Consider the following 18,598-nt stretch of genomic DNA (forward strand, 5'->3'; position numbering starts at 1 on the left):
AGTGTTAAACTTTCTAAACTAATCACACGTTTTAAACAAACTTTCCACACTCAAACCTGCAGCGAACCGCGTCGACAAAGTCCACGTCAACACTCGGTAGCAACAACAGTCATTTCCTGCACCAAGTCCCATCCCCCAAACCACCCCCAGAGACTTCAAGGGCGAATCATCCTCGAAATTATTCCAATTGTGAACAACTCTCTAGACGTTCGCACAAGGTACACAGAAACCGCACATCACCGGTCACTTAGCGAACTGACACGGGCACTTAGCGGACCGACAATGATCGTCCCGACGGTGCGGTTCGCCGATCATCGGGTCGTTTAGATCCGCGCACCTGCGGCGTTCAAATGAACCGCGACGAGAGTCGGCCGCGCACTAAATCGGTCTCCGGTGGGCCGCGATTTATTAGACTCTCATCCGCGAGACAAAAGAGTCAGCAAAGTGGAACGACGTGCGGCGACCGCCTTCAGAACGACGCGGAAAATTTGTTTTATACGTACAACCTCCTACGAGTCGAGTCGAGTCACTAAATGTAAACAAATGTAAACAAATGCACGCAATTGCCGCTCGAGTGCGTCGGTGGTTACGGTAAGGCACGCTTATAAGTGTTCCCCCAATTCCAAAAAAAAACGGAACCTCGGACTGAGCTTCCAGCAGGTCGATTTGAAAATCGATAAGTACAACGTATTTTTAAAAATTTATGAAAGGGACACTTGGAACTACGTCCTCACCTTTTTCAAATTTTTGTCCTACTAAAAAATTTGTTCGGAACAGTTACAGAATAAGTGGTGAAGCAAATTTGTTTTCCATTACTCGGACAGGGTACAACGTATTTTTAAAATTTGATGAAAGGTACACTTAGAACTACGTCCTCACTTTTTTCAAATTTGTGTCCTATTATAAAATTTGTTACAGAATAAATGGTGAAGCTAATCTATGTTCCATTTCTCGGATAGTTAACAAAGGGCGCACACTGGCTCGCCTCGTTGGATCTTGTAAGTACAGTTTTTTTCGTCAACGACGAGGACGGCTACAGGTCAAAGTGGAGCGAACGAAACCGCGTCGCGTCGCGAGGAATGTAAGTAGGTCTCGAGGGACAGAACGCTGACACAGAGATCTGTTGATCGGGCCAACATCCTTCGCGTACTGCCGCCGGGAACAATTGGCCACGGTGACGATACCTGACGCATGTGGGCGACCCGTCCACGTGGACTGATCGTCCTACCACTCGCCAGGTGGTGGAGAAAACAACGAATAGGAACACGCCGTTGTCCCCCTGCCCCCACGAAGAGGCGGAATCTTCAGAACCGACGGAAATAAAAAGGATTTTCGACTGCTGACCCCTATCACTGAATGTAACTTTGCCAACCGCTGTCACCGGGTCTAGATCAACGTAACGTTGTCGGGACATGTGCATTTTTACCTGTTTACATCGTCAGTGTATTTACGCCGTTTTCCTGGTCGCTACCGCTAGAAGGTATGTACAGTCTGATATAACCGGAGATCCGAAATAAATAGTTGTCTTTTGCATACATTGTGTGCTTTTTTAAATTATATTAAAAATTGGCAAAATGACGAACATAACATCCAGCTATTGTCCTAAAAGTTTCTTTCGCAATATGTGCGTTTCACGTTATTATATAACACGAGTATCCACGAACAACGCGATTATCTATTCGATAATATTTTATTGCTCCCCTACTATGCCAACTATGCCAATCGAAAACGAACATTTATCACTCATACATTTCTACGCGAATTTCGGACACTATCGGTTTACAATTACTAAAGGTAAGTAATCCCATTTAAAGAAATCAAGCTGACCTTGAACACTCCGAAACATCTTCACAACCTTTAAACAACGGAAATATTCAAGGTGGTCAAAGTTATTGGTCCACCCTGTATAACATTTCTGACAAAAATTGCTATTTTCTGAAGTAATAGCAATTTCAATGATGAGCCTACAACTCACCCCCTTCAACGTAGTCTGATCGTTTTTCTTGGGGTTATATATGATTTTTAAGCTTCCTTCTGGTACAGCATAATTATTGGAAATTCTATTATTAGAGTTTCGGCAGATGAAGCGTTAATGCAGACAATTTTTATTTTGCATAAAGTCCAGTGTGTAATAATAATTTTAATGTTTCCGTTAAGGCTTTTCCCTCTGCTTCCGGTTTATCTTGCGTTCACCCGCAGATTTCTAAGGCGTGATCCGCCGATGTACCGTCGCGAATGGCGGAATCTAATATTGTCGGTCCACTGCTTCGAAAAACGAACAAACGGAGATGTTTCTCCCCGTGTACTTCTATTTACCCGATATCCTTTCCGGTTTCCAATATTGTTAGGGGGTAAATAGGGCGAGACTACAGAATCGTCCACACGTTCTATCGAATCTTTCTTCAACAATTGCTCGCGCATTGCCATTGTTGCCTTCTCCGCAAGAAGAGGAACTTTACGTAGCGCACGTGTTCCTCGTAGACTCACGCAATCGGTTAACTTATGTTAGCCACGACCGAAACGACGGCAACTGAATCAATTAATCGTCTCCCGGTATCATCGTTAGGCTAATAGCGGAAAATCGGCCGCTTTTTGCGTGATTTCACGCTTTATCGATCGGGGGAACCGCAGATAGCGACGAGTAGATACTTCAGAACGAGGCTTCACAGTATCGGCTATCTGCAGACCTTTCGGACGATCGATAACGGGATTTTCAGTATGTACTATTTCTTTTTGTTAGATACAAATACCTTCGGCTTGTCGAATGGTCGTCCCAACTTTATTCAGACACAATAATCTAATCCCCCATAATCGTGGGCTTCCGACTTGTATTTTTTTTATAGACATATGGTAAAAGCACCAATAGTTGATAATAGTTAATAGTTAAGAAAAATTATCTGTGCGTGAATGCCTTTTATCCTTTATTAAATAGAGAGACTCTTACATTGTGTAACAAAACTAACTTTTTTAAAACAATTGTATTTTTCAAATCTTATGGACATTTTTGAAAATTTAATAATTGTGTTAGAAGTCCATCGAAGATGAAATAGCGTTGAATCTTTTAAATAGGTTAGATTTAAAATTATTTAAAATTAGTCGAAAAACATCGACAACAGTAAGCTAACAATTTTCAGTAATATTCAATGATGGGTCAAAAGGGACCCGGTCACCGCAGGCAGCGGCCCCTTTGAACATCAGTCAAGTGCATGCGTTTATAGGAAAAAATGCGAGATCCGAGTATAGGTGGAGATTTAATATTTCACAGTGACGGTAACATTTTATAAATAAGTTTACGAACGTGTATATTCGATTGGTAATTAGATCTAGCCGACGCGACGCGACGCACGGTCCAGTCGACATCGGAACGGTAAACGGCAGAATTGAATGAAAGTAACGAAATTACGTGGTCGTGCTGAATTCCCGACGCGAAACTCGGCCACGTTCACGACAAATCGTATCGTCCCGTTCGGTCGTGCTCTCCAATACATAAATATAAATAAGTAGGACAGCCGGCCTTTTCGAGATAACAACAGATGAATCGAGCTTGGTACGTATGTACTACGGACTCCGGTGCCAAGTCACGATTTCCTGAATCGACCGATCGCGAAATTAGAATACGACGTTCTTCGACCCCCCAAAACGTTATCGCAACACGTGTTCATAAATCAAGGGTTCAGAATACTGTAAAATCCTAAAAACCAACAGATAAAATGATTTTTTTAAATGCGCCACATTTTCCGACTTTGATCACAGTTAAATGAAGCAGTAGAACTTAATCAATCGTAAGTTTTACCCTTTTCTGTAATTCTCATAGAGAAACATATTTGTGCAGTTTTAATAGCATCATTGATTCCCAACCCCTAAACAATTCGTTTTTAAATCTGCTAATAAAGCATCAATGAAAATGTTTATTGCGCCCGCGACGAAATTGTATGGAACAACGGTCGGTAATACCGCACGAAAATATTACAATATTTACCCAATTCGAATCCGAATCGAACGTCCACCACATTCTAGGGTCGGGCAGCCACGAATTCATGTTGACAAACGACAACTCGTGCGAGATACATCTACCGCGAAAATTCACTTAGGCGCGTTCACTTTCACGGTTACTTGAACTTCGCGAACGAAAGTTTCGCCCGTTACTGACCGAGACAATTGCCTCCGGTTCTGTTTACACGAGAAATCGACCAATTCGATCCGTCGATGTTCACGAACTCGAGACTTAATCGATCTATTACGGTAAATTATGCGACAACTGTTCTCAATAGGCCGTGTGCTCCATACACACGCGCGCGCGTTTCCCTTTTCAAAATTTACTCACGACCCAATTCGTATAGTCCTTGGTCTACTACCTCCCAGAATTGATTTACACGGATTTCAAATTCGAACGCAATATAATCGTTTACAGATCTTTCAAATAATCGTCAAGGTCTTGTTAGTATTTGGGGTACCATGAATTTTCGAGTCCCGACCCGATCCGAGGCTCGGGTACCCGCCCACTACTAGTACATATTTGGAAGATTTATAACATACTGGTACGTGTCGGAGAAGGGGGATGAGAACCACGGAATTAATCAGTTCAATAATTTAATGTCGTATCTTCGTCCAAACTGAGCAATTCGAACTGTACAAATTGCTGATAAATACGTATGAATAAAACAACCGTTGATACGATTAGTTTCTCTTGCAGAAAAATCTAATCTCATTACCCAATGTGACCTAAACTTATTTAATCGAAGGTTTAGAGGTTAACGCATAGGATACGCGATTGGATCACGTAAAATAGATTTGAATATCGTGACAACGACAGATATGCATGTTAGATGTCAATGATTACCTGCGAACCAAACAACTGTTCCTATCTATCGATTGTACTTACCAATTAAATAAAAGATCGATGTCTTCGTGTGTCTGATGTCGTCATGTATGATAAAAACAGTTGTTCCTCTTCCTAAAACTGTATAACGAGAAATTGATCATGTCAAACGTCCATTCGCAAAAATTAAACAATGTAGATATACGTAATAAAACTTCTATTCGATTAACAGGCTGACTGTGACTGTACGCGTCTCTTTAAACGAGACACGAAAACAATGAACGTTATCCTGCAGACTCGAGACAAAGGAAAGACAGTCAACAGTGAACTCGTTACCTATGTACGCCGGAAATGAATCGAAGAAAAAACATCATGCATTTACAATGATCGAAAAGTGTGGCATGCTCGATGAAACTGAATAAACTATTGGATTTTCTCGTTTATAAGCAATGCTCTACGAAGGACCGCGATGATTTCGTTTGAAGGGATGTTATTTCTTCGTCACGATCTTCGATTATGTAGAATTCAAGGGAAGCTTTTCGTCGTGAGAATTCTAACCTCACCTGAGAAAGAGAGAGTGCGATTGTTTCGAGGATCCCTGGACCTCGTTACTCAACAACACGAACAGCACGCACGCGAATTCGAAGCACCATTCTCTGTTCGACCGCGAATCGCATTGTGTTTCACTGGCGGTTTAACAAATACAGGGCGGTCGAACGATAAAATCGCAACACAAAAATCTACCTCGCTTTCGTTTGCTTGATGTCTGAAGCGTCATCCACCAGCTGGCGCTGCGATAGTGAACAGCTGATTTCTCATGCACGTGCGCTATATGCCAGCATCAGAGGCCGAGTATCACTCTGTATCACTGGTATCACTCTCACTGTACTCTGTACTGTACTGTGCTTCCCAGAGTTGGGCAATGTATAATGCAATTGCAATCTGTTCTTCCAAGAACAAGATCCGAGGTTCATCAATAGTCAAGCTGTCCGTCCTACTTCTGGTACAGAAAATATAAGTCACAGAAATATGACGGACATTTACTATTTAGGAATGGCCTAAAATATCTCCATTAAAAAAACAGACGTCAACGATTAACGATTGCAACCACAACATTTGATTATCAATTAACAAGCTTTTTTAGCTCGTATAATCGTAGTTTGTTTTGCGTATGTACAAATGCAATGCAGATTTTCAAAATGTTTTTTTACCATTTTTCATTTTCTTATTTGTATGATATTTATACTAAATTCAAGAGGTCCGCGTGAGTTGTTTGCAACCGCAGTTTGTACCTTTATTTTTTTATTAATAGCTTCAATGCTGTTCTGCATAGCGATCAGAAAAACTCGAAACTTAACAGGATCTCATGATCAAGTCAATGAAGTGCATTCATTAGCTCTCGCGTACTTCTTGTTCAATACCTCCAGTGTTGTTCTGTTTTCCTATTAGTCGGAGACGTAATTTAAAAGGCTATCAATAACCGAAGGTAGTGAATTAGATTTTTTGCATTCATTGTATGCACCATTTCCTTCTCTTTCGTGTTCTTTATTTCTATTAGTATCGGTACCAATTCAACAGGAACAAATATGATTTTGAGAGTTCCTAAATCTTTGAACTGTATAAATGTATCATTGCTGTTCTTTTTACATTTGTTTATTTTGAAGGTGCTCCCTATTTGTCATGAAAAAATACAACTAAATATCTAACTGATATTCTGAATGATACTGACTGAACTTAATAAAAAAAGACAAATAAATTGCTACGAAAAAGAAATACAAACAAAATGTTGAGCAAATGCTCAAATATATTTTATTAAGGACGATAAATTTATACAGTATGTTTTAAGCGATACTGCTTGCGTTGGAAGCAATCCTGGGCCATAAATCTGCACATTCTTTTGCAACAGGTCCTGTAATAGCTGATCCTTTCATTTCGCCTTTATTATTTACTATAACGCCTGCATTGTCCTCAAAGTATATAAACACCCCGTCCTTCCTCCGAAATGGTTTTCGTTGCCTTATCACCACTGCAGGCATCACTGTAATAATCAAAATAATTAATAACTATCACCGTACATTCAAATTTCAATGTATCACAAGACAAAACTGAGATACGAATAAATCTATGACTATTGTGCTACGAAGCACAACTAATATATTTTTCTTTCAATAAAAAATTACCCTTTTTTCTGAGTTCAGGCTTTCCTTTCTTCACAGTGGCGACAATCATATCACCCGATCCTGCAGCTGGAAGGCGATTTAATCTGCCTTTAATTCCTTGGACTGCGATGACATATAAATTTTTTGCACCTGTAACAAAAATCAATGTCATACACTTATATATATAAATTAGATAAAGTTTCGAGTCACAATTCATTCCTTTTGTACTAAATAGATGAATTCAACAAAGGAAAGTAACTAAACTGAGAACAATTAACCATTAACTACTGGCTACCGAAAACATTACTGCTTGGGTTTGTCTTGCAAGCTCCCTTGCCAAAACACTTCCGTTAGAGTGACTAATATTCATTCAGATTTATTTTCTTCGGTATATAGCAAAGATACTTCGTGTAAAACTTTTTATAACTGTAAATGACAATCAGCCATGTGTTATTCTCAGCCATAACATGGCCAGTTTTTGAGGTTACATGCGACTTCTGTAATTTTTTCGAAAATACTCACCAGTATTATCAGCACAATTAATAACTGCTCCTACTGGCAGACCCAGTGATATCCTAAACTTCGCTCCCGCGGAACCACCACGTCCTTGAAAAATAATAATTCCATGTTAATTGTTGATATTGATGGACACGTCTAACGCGGCATTTGCTCCGAACGTAATCATCGATTTTTCCCAATTCCATCGGAATTAACGGAAAATTATTCTCGCCGCTACACGTTGTGGACATTGTTCTATTGTTTTCACAACATATTTTGAGCTGATCACTTAATTCACGGTGGATTTCCCTGGATTCTTTCCGATCACGAAAACCGACTTACCTCTCTTCGACATCTTGGCGTGTTTGAAAGAGAAAGAAACTGCTGTTTACAGCGCACTAGTCCTTGCGCAGACCGTGTTAAGCCGCTTCCGGCGCGGAAACGCTAGCAATATTCAAATAACCAAATCGGCTTTTGCATAACTATATCAGATACATTTACGCATTAAATGAAATCTAGATGGATAAACTGAAATTCAAATAGACAATAAGCAATTTTATTATAGAGATTACTAGAATTGTCTACGTATACATCAGAGTCGAGCACTCATCTGCCAAAATGTTTAATTTGGATGAATTTTTAATACCTATTAGTTACAAAAACTGTCGTGAAAATCGTGATTGATTCTATTGATTGTTAAAACTAGTCATCAATTACCAATAATATACTTACATTAATCGTTGATCTTCAATGATTTATCAAAAGTTTCAATCATGAATTGTTAGATTGAATTGAGCGGTTGCGTATCGCGGTCAAATAAAAAATTGAATTGCAATTAGAATTGATAATCACTCATTTCGATCGTAAATACTATTTATTACCTAAATCCTAATTTTATGTGTTATTGTTTATTATAAGAAAAAGTTAAAGCAAAAGTTCCAGACATTACCGACATACATATAAATAATACTTTTGTCCTGTCATTTGACGAAGTTGGAGGCTAAAGAAAAAGAGTGAAATTTTCAAACGTTATTAAGACTTGAATTAACAACAAAATGCCTAGTGATCTATTAGAAGATACAATTGCTATGGAATTAGAAGGTAATTCTAAAATTCATTTCGTTAAATATTTTGTATCACATCTCTCACTTGTACGAAACTTAACCTTTCTATTGAGTAATCTATTGAGTAATAGCACTTAAGCATATATTTGTTGTTTTCTTTTTGTATATCCATTCGCAACAATTGAATGTTTTCAAATAAAACACGTATAGATTAACAAATTTCGTCCTGCTTTATTATTTGCACTTAATTGTACAAGATTCAAAGTATTGATTGTATATAAATAAATTTTCTCCCATAATCTACAAAACAATGAATCGTGCAAATTTTTTGTTTAGCTAAGGAGGAATTACCTGACACAATAGCTTTGTATCAACCATTTGTGGTCGAGCAGATACTATTGCCCGATTATGCGAACTGTTTGGCCGTAGAAGCTTTTCTTAAAATGTGTGGCATCGGAGTTGAAATAGTGTCGAGACACAATGCAGAGTACATGTCTCCCACTGGTCGTGTACCATTCATTAAATGCGGTTCAATCATACACTCAGAATTCGATAGAATCGTATCCTTCGTAGAAAGTAAAGGCAAAAGCTTATCCGGCAATCTATCATCAACTTGCAAGGCAGATATGAGAGCTTACATGTCTCTAGTTAATAATGTACTTCTAAACGCGGAATTGTACATTTCCTGGGTCGACGAAGACACTTTAAACCATATAACCAAAGTAAGACATGGAAGTGTATATCCATGGCCTTTGAATCACTTTTTGAACTGGCAAAAAAGGAAGGATGTCATAAAGAAACTCAATGTACTTAGTTGGTATAACAAGAGCATAGAAGAAGTATGCAGTGAGGTTGAAAATTGTTGTAAAGCATTATCGGAGAGATTGGATCGCAATGAATACTTTTCTGGGGACAAGTAAGTATAAATTATGTGTTTAAAATATTTCTCACCTAATTTTTCATCTAATATTTCATCTAATATTTATTTTAAACTACATTATGTATATACTTTTCAATTTAAAAGGCCCACAGAACTAGATGCCCTGGTATACGGTCATATCTCTCTCCTAATTATTGTTTGCCCACAATATTGTACACTGGTACAAAATATTGCTACAACTATAAAGCAATTTCCCAAGCTTATTAATCATACAAAAAGAATCCATAAATTATTAGACAAGCAAGATTCGGCAAGATCTGTTGATGATTTTGAAATTATCAGTACCTCTTCCAAAGAAACCCTCTGGAATTGTTCAGAGTCCCTTGAATCGCTGCCACCGCTGTCAGAAGACTCTTCTGAATTTTGATTTTTCTGAAGGCTTATTTTGTTATATTATTTTGTTACGAAGTTTGTTATATTGCATGAAATATAATACATACATTTATATCTCTCGATTATTATTATTTAATTCATTCGATTAGTCCACGAATGATCAATTTTATTACTTAATTATATCTCTAGGACACCCAACGAATTAGACGCCTTAGTCTTTGGACATGTTTTTTCTATAATCACGACAAATCTACCTGATAACAAATTGGCGAATATTGTCCAGAAATATACGCTGCTCTTGGAGCACTGCAAACGCATTGAGACTAGGTATTACCGGCATCCAAAAGACTAGATAGAATTACACTCGAACTTCGAATACATCGAGCTCAGGTATACCGATTGCGTTGATATTAAGTTCCTATGCTTCGCACGCGATATTCGCAAAGATGAGAACGTGACGCCGACACTGTGCAGCATTCAATGAATTCAGAGAAATATATAGTTTTCTAAAAGTGAAACGATGTATGATATAGAAAAATACAAAGTGTCCCAGCTAAATGGAATCTCCTAAATACATATTATGTATTTACTGGTGTCTAGAAAAACTTCACAAATCAAAATTACATTATTTCAGATGGTACACGATAATTCGACTGTGGATTTTATGCATTTATGACAAAAATCAGTAGGTGAATTTAAGGAACCGAATATATTATTTGGAATTCGTTAAATAAATTTCTATACAGTCCTTATTGTGTTGCAATTTTTATGTTATGCCATTTATTCCATTTCATTGGGACAACCTATATAAATTACAGTAACAACGTAATATACTATGCCATACATCACTACAAATACATAAATACCTGAGGGAAGATGTTATTGGAATGGCAGCAATAAACATATGTTTCAATGTGTCTGAAGTTCGAGTATGGTGGGATAGTAGTAAATTGTATAGAAAATAAAGTATTGTTAGTTAACTTGTTGTAACTGTTACTTAGAGAAAATATAATAATGTTGAACATGAAATGTATTATCTTAAGTACATAATACTGCACGTGACGTTTTTCAGCATATGTTCTCCTCAAGCAATAGGGGTCAAATAGAGTAACGAAACGTTGGAGGCGAGAAGTAAGTAAGTGCGACTTTGGAGATTTCCAAATGTATGTTCTTGGAATACCGCAAGAGTATATAACCGACGAAAGGTATCTCTGAGCTAGATGCTTTTACAGAAAAATTTGTCGGAAGTAATGATGAACGATTTATTTAATAATTATTGTCAATTTTGTTTCCAAGGATTATTTCAACGTACCTGCTATCAGCATTTATATTATATATAATATATATAATTGTTTCGACGTTAAACGCGACTAGAAGGTGTTAATCATCCAATGAGTGATTTTTCAGTCATAGATACATATTCTGTATATAATTGTACTTTTAGAAATTGTATTTAAAAAACGACGTACTTCTGTATCATAAAACACTGCCCAACGTAAATATAAGTTATTGACACCAATGTTCAAATGATTTTATATCATGCGAAATTGATTACTGAAAATAAATATTTAATATTTATGCAACTTTTTGCATCGCTATGTGTCTGTATTTCTACAATTACATTGCTATAAGTCTGTTACATACTTCTTGTCTCCAGCGTTCGGTTATACAGCAAACGCCGATTATAATTGCTTATATATATTTAAACAAATACCGACAATTATGACAACATTTGTGCACTAAATGAATTGTAAAAAAAAGTACCTTAACTTATTCAAATGTACTTTGTAAATGTATTTTTCGATATGGTGGCATGTTACTAAAATAAAAAGGAAATGTTCGCAGTTTTAGTATAAACTTAAATCTTACTATATTCAATGTTAAATGACGAATAAAAGAATTAATAATACAAACGCTTCTTTTCGCACATAACAAGCATGTATTTTTCTTGTACAATCTCCCTACTTTTATTTTTATTTCTCGATAATATCCGTCGATAACAAATATGATTGAGAGATTCTATTACAACTTACACAGAAATGTATAGATTTATGATTTAAACAGAGGTGTACATAATTTATGATTGATCATCAAGCAAAAAGTAATTGTCGACATCATCGTATCAAAGGAAAAATGTACAGAATAATTTGTGGCGATAAAACTAGAACACTGAATCCATTTTTACGTAACATGCACATACAAAATTGAAAATGATTCTCACTCCGTGTTTCGTTCTACAGATTTGTATAACACCTTTCTTTTTTTCTTATCAGTTCCATTAAAGGTAATCGATAAAAATGGCGTTCAATTTAGAAAAGAATTCGAGCACTTCTACCATTTCTTTGTAACAGGATAGATCTTACACATCTGTGAATTCGTAATGTGAAACGTATTATGGTGATCTTGAAGTATAGCAAGGACTACAAGATATAAATTCTCACGTTCTTCTCGCTTTGCTAAATTATTTTGCATGGATGTTTTGTTTTGATATAGGTCTCCGTCTATGGATTACACGCAACTCTATAATTTTATTAGGTGTAGTTATAATAATATAGTTGTCACACTCACGCTCATACAGATACATACATATTGTGTATTCATAATCATCATTGGAATTACGAATATAAATACATATGCACTCGAATAACCTGCAATCTATATTGATTTATACTTGTAGTGCTCAACTAAAGCTTCAACACTTACAGTTTGAATACACTGTTCAACCCTTTCGTTCCAATCAACTTACACATATACCGCATTTCTGTATTACACGGATCACTGGAATTTTATTCAAATGATTTGTATATAATATACGTACGAATCATAAACAACTGTGTGTGTGCGCGCGTGCGTTGGACTAATTAAATTTGAATATTGAACTCAACCAGAGTTGTTGACAATCATTTAAGGGTGACTACAGTCACCTTTGGGAACAAAAGGGTTGAATGAAAACAGGCTGAGATCATTTTTGCTATAATGACTAAGCTTGAATCGAAGACGTTGTAACTTTTACTACGATATAGTAAACGAAGATCTAGTAAATAAAAAAGTTAATAACGACAAACTATAGTACGAATTTGTTTTAGGACGTTATCTCAACAGATAGCTGACGTTATTTGTGCAGACAGGTTTGCCAAAAACACAGTCAAGTTGAATTAGTCAACTATAAATACAATGAATACAATCATTTTTTTGTACTGAAGGTACGAGCTCAGTATTTCCATTTATGGACTTCCTGTTACATGGCTATGATTTCCTTTTTCGCTATGTATATATATATGTATATGTATATAACATATACATATACACATATATATAATATACATATAAATTGTATACATATGTATGTATATATATATATAAGTAAAAATATTGTGAGAAACGGAAGATACTTGTGTTTATAACTGGAAGTTTGCTCTATATTCATCTTTTATCTGTATACTACTACTATATTTTCTTTCTATTCAATGAATTTTACTATTTTTTTTTGTTTGATAGCTATTGCAATGATCTTATCTTGTGAGTGTTAGCTTTCTTAAGCTAGCTTTGTGATTAGATAAATGTATAATAAGTGCTTCGCATACTTCTGTATGTAACAGATGTAACTTTACAATTTAACTATAATATTCGACTGTCCGAAACTGAATTTGATAAGCTTCATAGTTCTAAATTAAAAGAACAGACAGTTGCGAATATATGATCATGTGTTGATATTATCATGTTCTTTTTAAAAGTATTCAGCACATTTAATGAACTTGATTCCAATACTTTTAATCAACGATTAAAAGAATTATCATATTTTTGATGAAAATATGGTCCAGGTATCTCCCGATTTTACATTATGTACTCGATGATATAATTTACAATTCTATTATTGGTTTCCTATGATGTACATGTAAATTGAGGGACGCCTGGATCTATTCGAACGTTTGCTGCTAGAGCACTTTTTGACAACGAAGAAATGAACCAATGTTTCTCGATTATTACAAATTAAAATAGTACGCATTACATTTAATGTAAGAATGAGTGAGTGTATTGTAAAATGTATAAATAAGCTCTAGCAGACAATATTATTAAAAATCTTGATTGGTCTGTGAACTATAAAGATTTATTATCTATCATTTTAATTGATTGGTACCTGCCCAAAGTTTAATAGATATAGATTCTAATATTTCCTAGGTTGTCTTGATTGATAGTTCTTAACAACGCAATTTCGACACGAGATCAATTTAAAATCAATCATGTTTTATACAAAAAAATACTTCTAAGGAAAGTACCATCCATAGTTTGACGATAGTAAATGGAATACGAACGAATGTATCATGATTAAATCAATGTACAAAAGCAAGTGTACTTTCTAACAAAAATTTTTTCACTGGACGTACTTATAAATACGATGATTATTGCAAATTATATAAATTTTTTGGCGTGTGGTATTGCACGCATTCGTAAGATGTACATACATATAGATACCTAGGTAGGCTGATACTTCCACTTTAATTTTGTGCTTACTACCTAAATTAATCTGGTGGTAAAAAACTAAAAAGTCGGAACTTTTCTCTAATACGTGGTCTAACATCCCCTCCCTACAAAATTAATATTTTCTGTATTATATCTGATTAGAAGCAAATTAATTATCAAATATGAGAATACTCACCCAGTTTATTAAGTTTTCTAAAAAAGGTAACAACTTCATTAACTCAGTATCCGAACGGTCAGCAAACCAGCTCTCTATAGGGATACCATTTTCCAACTGTAAATAGTAATATTCGTTAAGAATAAGCAACAATTTGAAACAGTTTCTACCATTAGGTTCATATTTACCTGATATCCAAAAGCTTGTGGACTATTATCAATAATAACAGTTTTAGATAAATCTCTACCCAATATAGACAGATCTTTGATATAATTTCCATTAACACAAACACAGTGTTCTCTGAACAGACGATACTTTATCAATTTCCTTGTCGGATCTAACAGATTCATTAACTTGTTCGCGTAGACACGCTTGCTCGCGGTAAAAAGAATGACTTCGTATAATGATGAGACATGTTCTAAAAATTCACGAAAGTACGGTCGCGTTCTGACAAACACCGTGTATGTTACATCTTGAAAGACAACTGGAAAACGAAACGCTGCATCCGAGAGTTCTTGTAGACTGCAGTGAACCAACGTTTCATCCTATATAACAAAAATATACTTCAGTATTCCTTTTGAGTTCTCTTTACTGTAGAATTTGGTCTTAGTATTGATATTCTAACAATCATACAAAGCTAAAATTCTTGAATTCCTTAAGGGAGGCAACTGGACAAAAGACTAGTTTAAATTTGTATGTATTTCCGCACAATTTTAATATTTAGTTATTCAATTCAAAAGTGGACGTACCAAATCTAATACCAGACTAAATTCTGGACTGCTGCGTGTTTTAAGTGGAAGAGCGGGACATCTAGCTCTCATTGCCGGGGTTAGGGGTGGTAAATGCTTGATGAAGACATAAGGATCGAATGGCTCCCAGTCTTCCTGAACATGAGTAACCATATTCTCTACATCGCAACTTTCTACTATTTCCTCGCTTCCGACCTCCATGTATTCGGCATCGTGATAATCGCTATCGATATCATCGGAATCATATTTCTCCGTAACGTTCCCATTTGTGTCTGATGAATGATGATGATTTATACTGTACATGGTTGATGCATTGTACTTCGTAGTGTTAAACCCTGGTTCATATTTCGGTGAATGACTGTCGAGTGAATATTGATTTTTTGATAAATTACTGCTATTCTCATTATTGTTGCTAAGTGCGTATTTTCCATTTGGAAAATACTTGTCGGTCGGGAAAGTACGAGTTCCATACATAGATGTAGAGTGTATTAAACTATAGTATTCTTCGGGTGTGTCTGTTTGCAAACAGGAAGCAGAGTAATACATTGAATTGGCATCTGCAACAAAACGAAATAATAGTTGATTCACATTGAAAGGCGAGCAATCCAATTGCTTTGCGGTGTTACAGTAAATTTGTTTACCATTATTCTTGTTTTCTTCATCATCTAATACATATGAAAGGTCTGTGTGTGATGATCCTATAGATGCTGGAGGCATTAGATTTGTCAGTGATGATACACTTGGAATGGAAGGCTTGAAATCATGTATAGTGGATATGGAGGAACAGCATGTGTCTGTGTTCAAAATCGACGAGTACAAAGAGAGAATTGTTGTATTCCAGTTTTCTTTAGATTCCTCAGAGACTTTTGATACCGGTGTGCATTTTGATGGCTGAAAGATTGTAAATTATATGTGTTTATATCATATGAAAAAGTGTAACCCAACATACATAGAATTTTGATGGTTTCCCACTTACAGCGGCTGCATCTTTTGTAGAAGATCGATGTAACGGAGTTGAAGTAACCATTGACCGCTTTATGCATTTTCTTCTACGAGGTCCTCTCTCTCGTCTAATAGGCGCAGACTTCGTAAAATGTAAAACATTTTCTTTACAAGCCTACGAAGATAACAATCTTTTTAACAAAACTGAATTGGCGTCCTTATAGTAACCAAATGGCTTCGATTGCAGGTCTAACAAATCTAATTACATAACATCCTCGTGAGTTAGTCAGTCACTCTTTTTAACCATTAATCGCTGATTAGTTAGAAAGTATCTCTTTTTTAAGAAACAGTCAAGTTTTGCTTTAATAAATGACCTGCAAAGATCATTTATAATAAGCGAATAACAGTAACATGATCATACGAAAGATGAATGTATCATGTACACAAAAAATAATCCAAGTTTGGAACTTAAGTAACAGTAGTTGCTTACTTCTTTCAGGAAATGCGTGCATCTACGCCTCCAACGTGTTAATCTGCTGCATTTGTTCGGTTTATTAATACGATGACTATTATTACCGATCGATGGGAGTTTCCTTAGACTGCTGAATTGTATTCGATGGTTTGAAATTTTTGATCTCGGTATACTGCTTATGTTTAAGCGACCACGCAGTCTTCTGCTAACATGCTCACTTCGTAACCACATTTCAAAGAAATGTTTAAATTTCCTAAAACAAATTATAATGCCATTAGAAATAATGAAAAACATTCAAAAGTCTCGTTACAATAAAAGAAATCGTCGTTCGGCCGAGAATAAACGGGTAAAATTTTCTCGCTCGTCGATCAGAAATACTAAATATGCGTAATTCGAAATTCCGAATAATTAGCGTTTTATAATATTTTAGAAATTGCGCGGGAAAGAAATTCGATCGTATCGTAAAAAGGGGCGTTCCTGATCCACGGATTCTTGTAGTGGGGATGTTCAATTTTCCAAAAAGAATCGATTCTTCGGCATCTGAGAATTGATTTTTCCAAGAAAATCTGTTTCAAAAGAATTGACTTTTTTTTCCTTTATTTTTAATAGTAAGAACAGACTAGCCAATGGGATTCTTCCGCAAAGAATCGATTCTTGAAAATAATCGAATCGATGGTACACGAAAGAATCCTATTGGTCAGTCTGTTTTTACTTCTTACAAAAAAAAAAGAAAAATAAGGTCGCGATTCTTTTCAGACCGATTTTCCGGCAAAGAATCGATTCTCATTCAAAAGATTAATATCATTTTGCCGAAAGAATCGATTTCCAGAAGAATCGAATCGAAATCGAACATTCGTACCTTGTAGTGCCTGTATATGTAGGTGCATATATACTCACATCCGAGCGTCACACCGAGCGAAACACACACAAACCCGCGTATGTACGCACACATGCAGCATACACTTATAAGTATATATCGATTTATATGCGGTGTAATACCCGGTTACGTTTTCGAACGTTATCGGAAAAACGACAGGCGATTTGGACGCGGAATCAACCGATCGTCGTAAGATCGAAGGGAAATCGCGGGAAATGATCGCCCATGTTCCATAGCTAGTTGACTTTATAGTCGTAATATTCGGTGCGAATCGATCGAAAGTTTGAAAGTGCAATGTTGCGCCGCGTTAGCGGCGGCACCCAACAACAATCGTAACACCTGAAAATTCGCGCGAAAACTATTCGCCGGGGATAGACACTTAACCGATGCTCGGACTAATGCTATTGCTTACCATATCTCTGAACTAACCGGCACGCTCGTTAAACACAGAAACAAGTCAGCACGTTATCCACGTACGCGTTTCATTCAAATCCCTCGCTCGCGTTCACTTTTCATCCCCCCGAAACTAAACAATCATGGCTGCGGCGTCGCTCGAAAATACATCATAAATCAAACTCAACACTTCGATTATCTGTCCACGTGTTTCGAGACGCTCGGCTGCCGGGAAAATTCATCGAATTTATTTCTCGTCCGACGGGAAACTTCGCGTCGAGGAAATAGAATATTATTTCGCAACAAGGTTTTTATCGCAACTTGATTTACTTCCGAGAAGCTTTCCGGTTACCAACGCGACATCTATCTTTTGAAGAAGCTTCCTTTCCAATTCTTACAACGGCGCTTGCTCATTAAAAGAAATCGAACCAAGTACCACTCGTTGAACTACCTAATGCTATTTACAATGTTTGATGCAAAGAAAAAGAAATTTTTTACGTCGGTTACGTTATTATATATGTTACGGCTACGGTTGTTCACGGTTAAACGACGATACAGCTAGCATAGTGTAAATGCATTACAAAATCGGTTAGAGACAATATTCTTGTATTTAAATGTTAGAATATATAAAACAACTATTGTTACATGTTTGCGAATCACAAAAATATGTGAAAAAAATATACGAAGCCAAAAAACATACGGCGACGCGATTTCTA

The 18,598-nt window shown here is 36.3% G+C and overlaps 3 protein-coding genes across 14 annotated transcripts in view; 1 reads left to right on the forward strand and 2 right to left on the reverse strand.

Moving 5' to 3' along the window:
* The window catches only part of Arms (Ankyrin repeat-rich membrane spanning), a 39,772-nt gene extending 35,820 nt beyond the window's left edge, over window positions 1–3,952 (reverse strand). For 4 of the 5 annotated variants that reach the window (XR_013010306.1, XM_076437052.1, XM_076437054.1 and 1 more), the window contains exon 1: window positions 57–3,951. The gene's annotated coding sequence lies outside the window, so the exon portion shown is untranslated. Of the gene's footprint in view, window positions 1–56 lie in introns of all 5 variants that reach the window. The other variant, XM_076437050.1, reaches the window with a different exon arrangement.
* A 2,651-nt stretch (window positions 3,953–6,603) lies between these two features.
* On the reverse strand, window positions 6,604–18,473 carry LOC143215175 (large ribosomal subunit protein uL14). Of its 5 annotated transcripts, XM_076437076.1 has the most exons (10): window positions 17,902–18,473; window positions 16,631–16,865; window positions 16,175–16,315; window positions 15,840–16,089; window positions 15,199–15,755; window positions 14,638–14,994; window positions 14,471–14,566; window positions 8,209–14,399; window positions 7,819–7,920; window positions 7,498–7,584 (listed from the first exon to the last, which is right to left on the reverse strand). In XM_076437076.1, exons 2-8 carry the CDS (start codon window positions 16,841–16,843, stop codon window positions 14,334–14,336), a joined length of 1,680 nt encoding a protein of 559 aa, XP_076293191.1. In that variant the 5' UTR covers window positions 16,844–16,865; window positions 17,902–18,473; the 3' UTR covers window positions 7,498–7,584; window positions 7,819–7,920; window positions 8,209–14,333. The 5 variants fall into 5 exon arrangements, with proteins under 5 accessions (XP_076293194.1, XP_076293191.1, XP_076293190.1 ...); XM_076437075.1 differs by having other exon boundaries at window positions 7,819–14,399; XM_076437078.1 differs by lacking the exon at window positions 17,902–18,473 and adding an exon at window positions 16,407–16,514 and having other exon boundaries at window positions 7,819–14,399; window positions 16,631–16,769.
* LOC143215179 (metaxin-2) lies at window positions 8,435–13,529 on the forward strand. Of its 4 annotated transcripts, XR_013010307.1 has the most exons (5): window positions 8,435–8,577; window positions 8,877–9,456; window positions 10,003–10,140; window positions 10,886–11,018; window positions 11,110–13,529. XR_013010307.1 is itself a non-coding variant. In XM_076437088.1 (4 exons), the coding sequence occupies exons 1-4, from the start codon at window positions 8,532–8,534 to the stop codon at window positions 10,917–10,919; spliced, it is 798 nt and encodes a 265-aa protein (XP_076293203.1). In that variant the 5' UTR covers window positions 8,435–8,531; the 3' UTR covers window positions 10,920–13,529. The 4 variants fall into 4 exon arrangements, 3 of the variants coding, with proteins under 3 accessions (XP_076293203.1, XP_076293204.1, XP_076293202.1); XM_076437088.1 differs by having other exon boundaries at window positions 10,886–13,529; XM_076437089.1 differs by lacking the exon at window positions 10,003–10,140 and having other exon boundaries at window positions 10,886–13,529.
* Window positions 18,474–18,598: the final 125 nt, after the last annotated feature.

The sequence above is a fragment of the Lasioglossum baleicum genome, chromosome 13 (genome assembly GCF_051020765.1).
Source record: "Lasioglossum baleicum chromosome 13, iyLasBale1, whole genome shotgun sequence".
In the NCBI taxonomy this organism is placed as follows: Eukaryota; Metazoa; Arthropoda; class Insecta; order Hymenoptera; family Halictidae; genus Lasioglossum; species Lasioglossum baleicum.

Bases quoted from the DNA above. Each gene is read 5' to 3' on its own strand.
- LOC143215179 (XM_076437087.1), top strand. From the start codon at position 8,532: ATGCCTAGTGATCTATTAGAAGATACAATTGCTATGGAATTAGAAG. The intron at 8,578-8,876 runs GTAATTCTAAAA...TTTTTTGTTTAG, and splicing joins AATTGCTATGGAATTAGAAG to CTAAGGAGGAATTACCTGAC. The intron at 9,457-9,564 runs GTAAGTATAAAT...TCAATTTAAAAG, and splicing joins GAATACTTTTCTGGGGACAA to GCCCACAGAACTAGATGCCC.
- LOC143215175 (XM_076437076.1), bottom strand. From the start codon at position 16,843: ATGTGGTTACGAAGTGAGCATGTTAGCAGAAGACTGCGTGGTCGCTTA. The intron at 16,090-16,174 runs GTAAGTGGGAAA...ACAATCTTTCAG, and splicing joins CTACAAAAGATGCAGCCGCT to CCATCAAAATGCACACCGGT. The intron at 14,995-15,198 runs GTACGTCCACTT...TTTGTTATATAG, and splicing joins TTAGTCTGGTATTAGATTTG to GATGAAACGTTGGTTCACTG.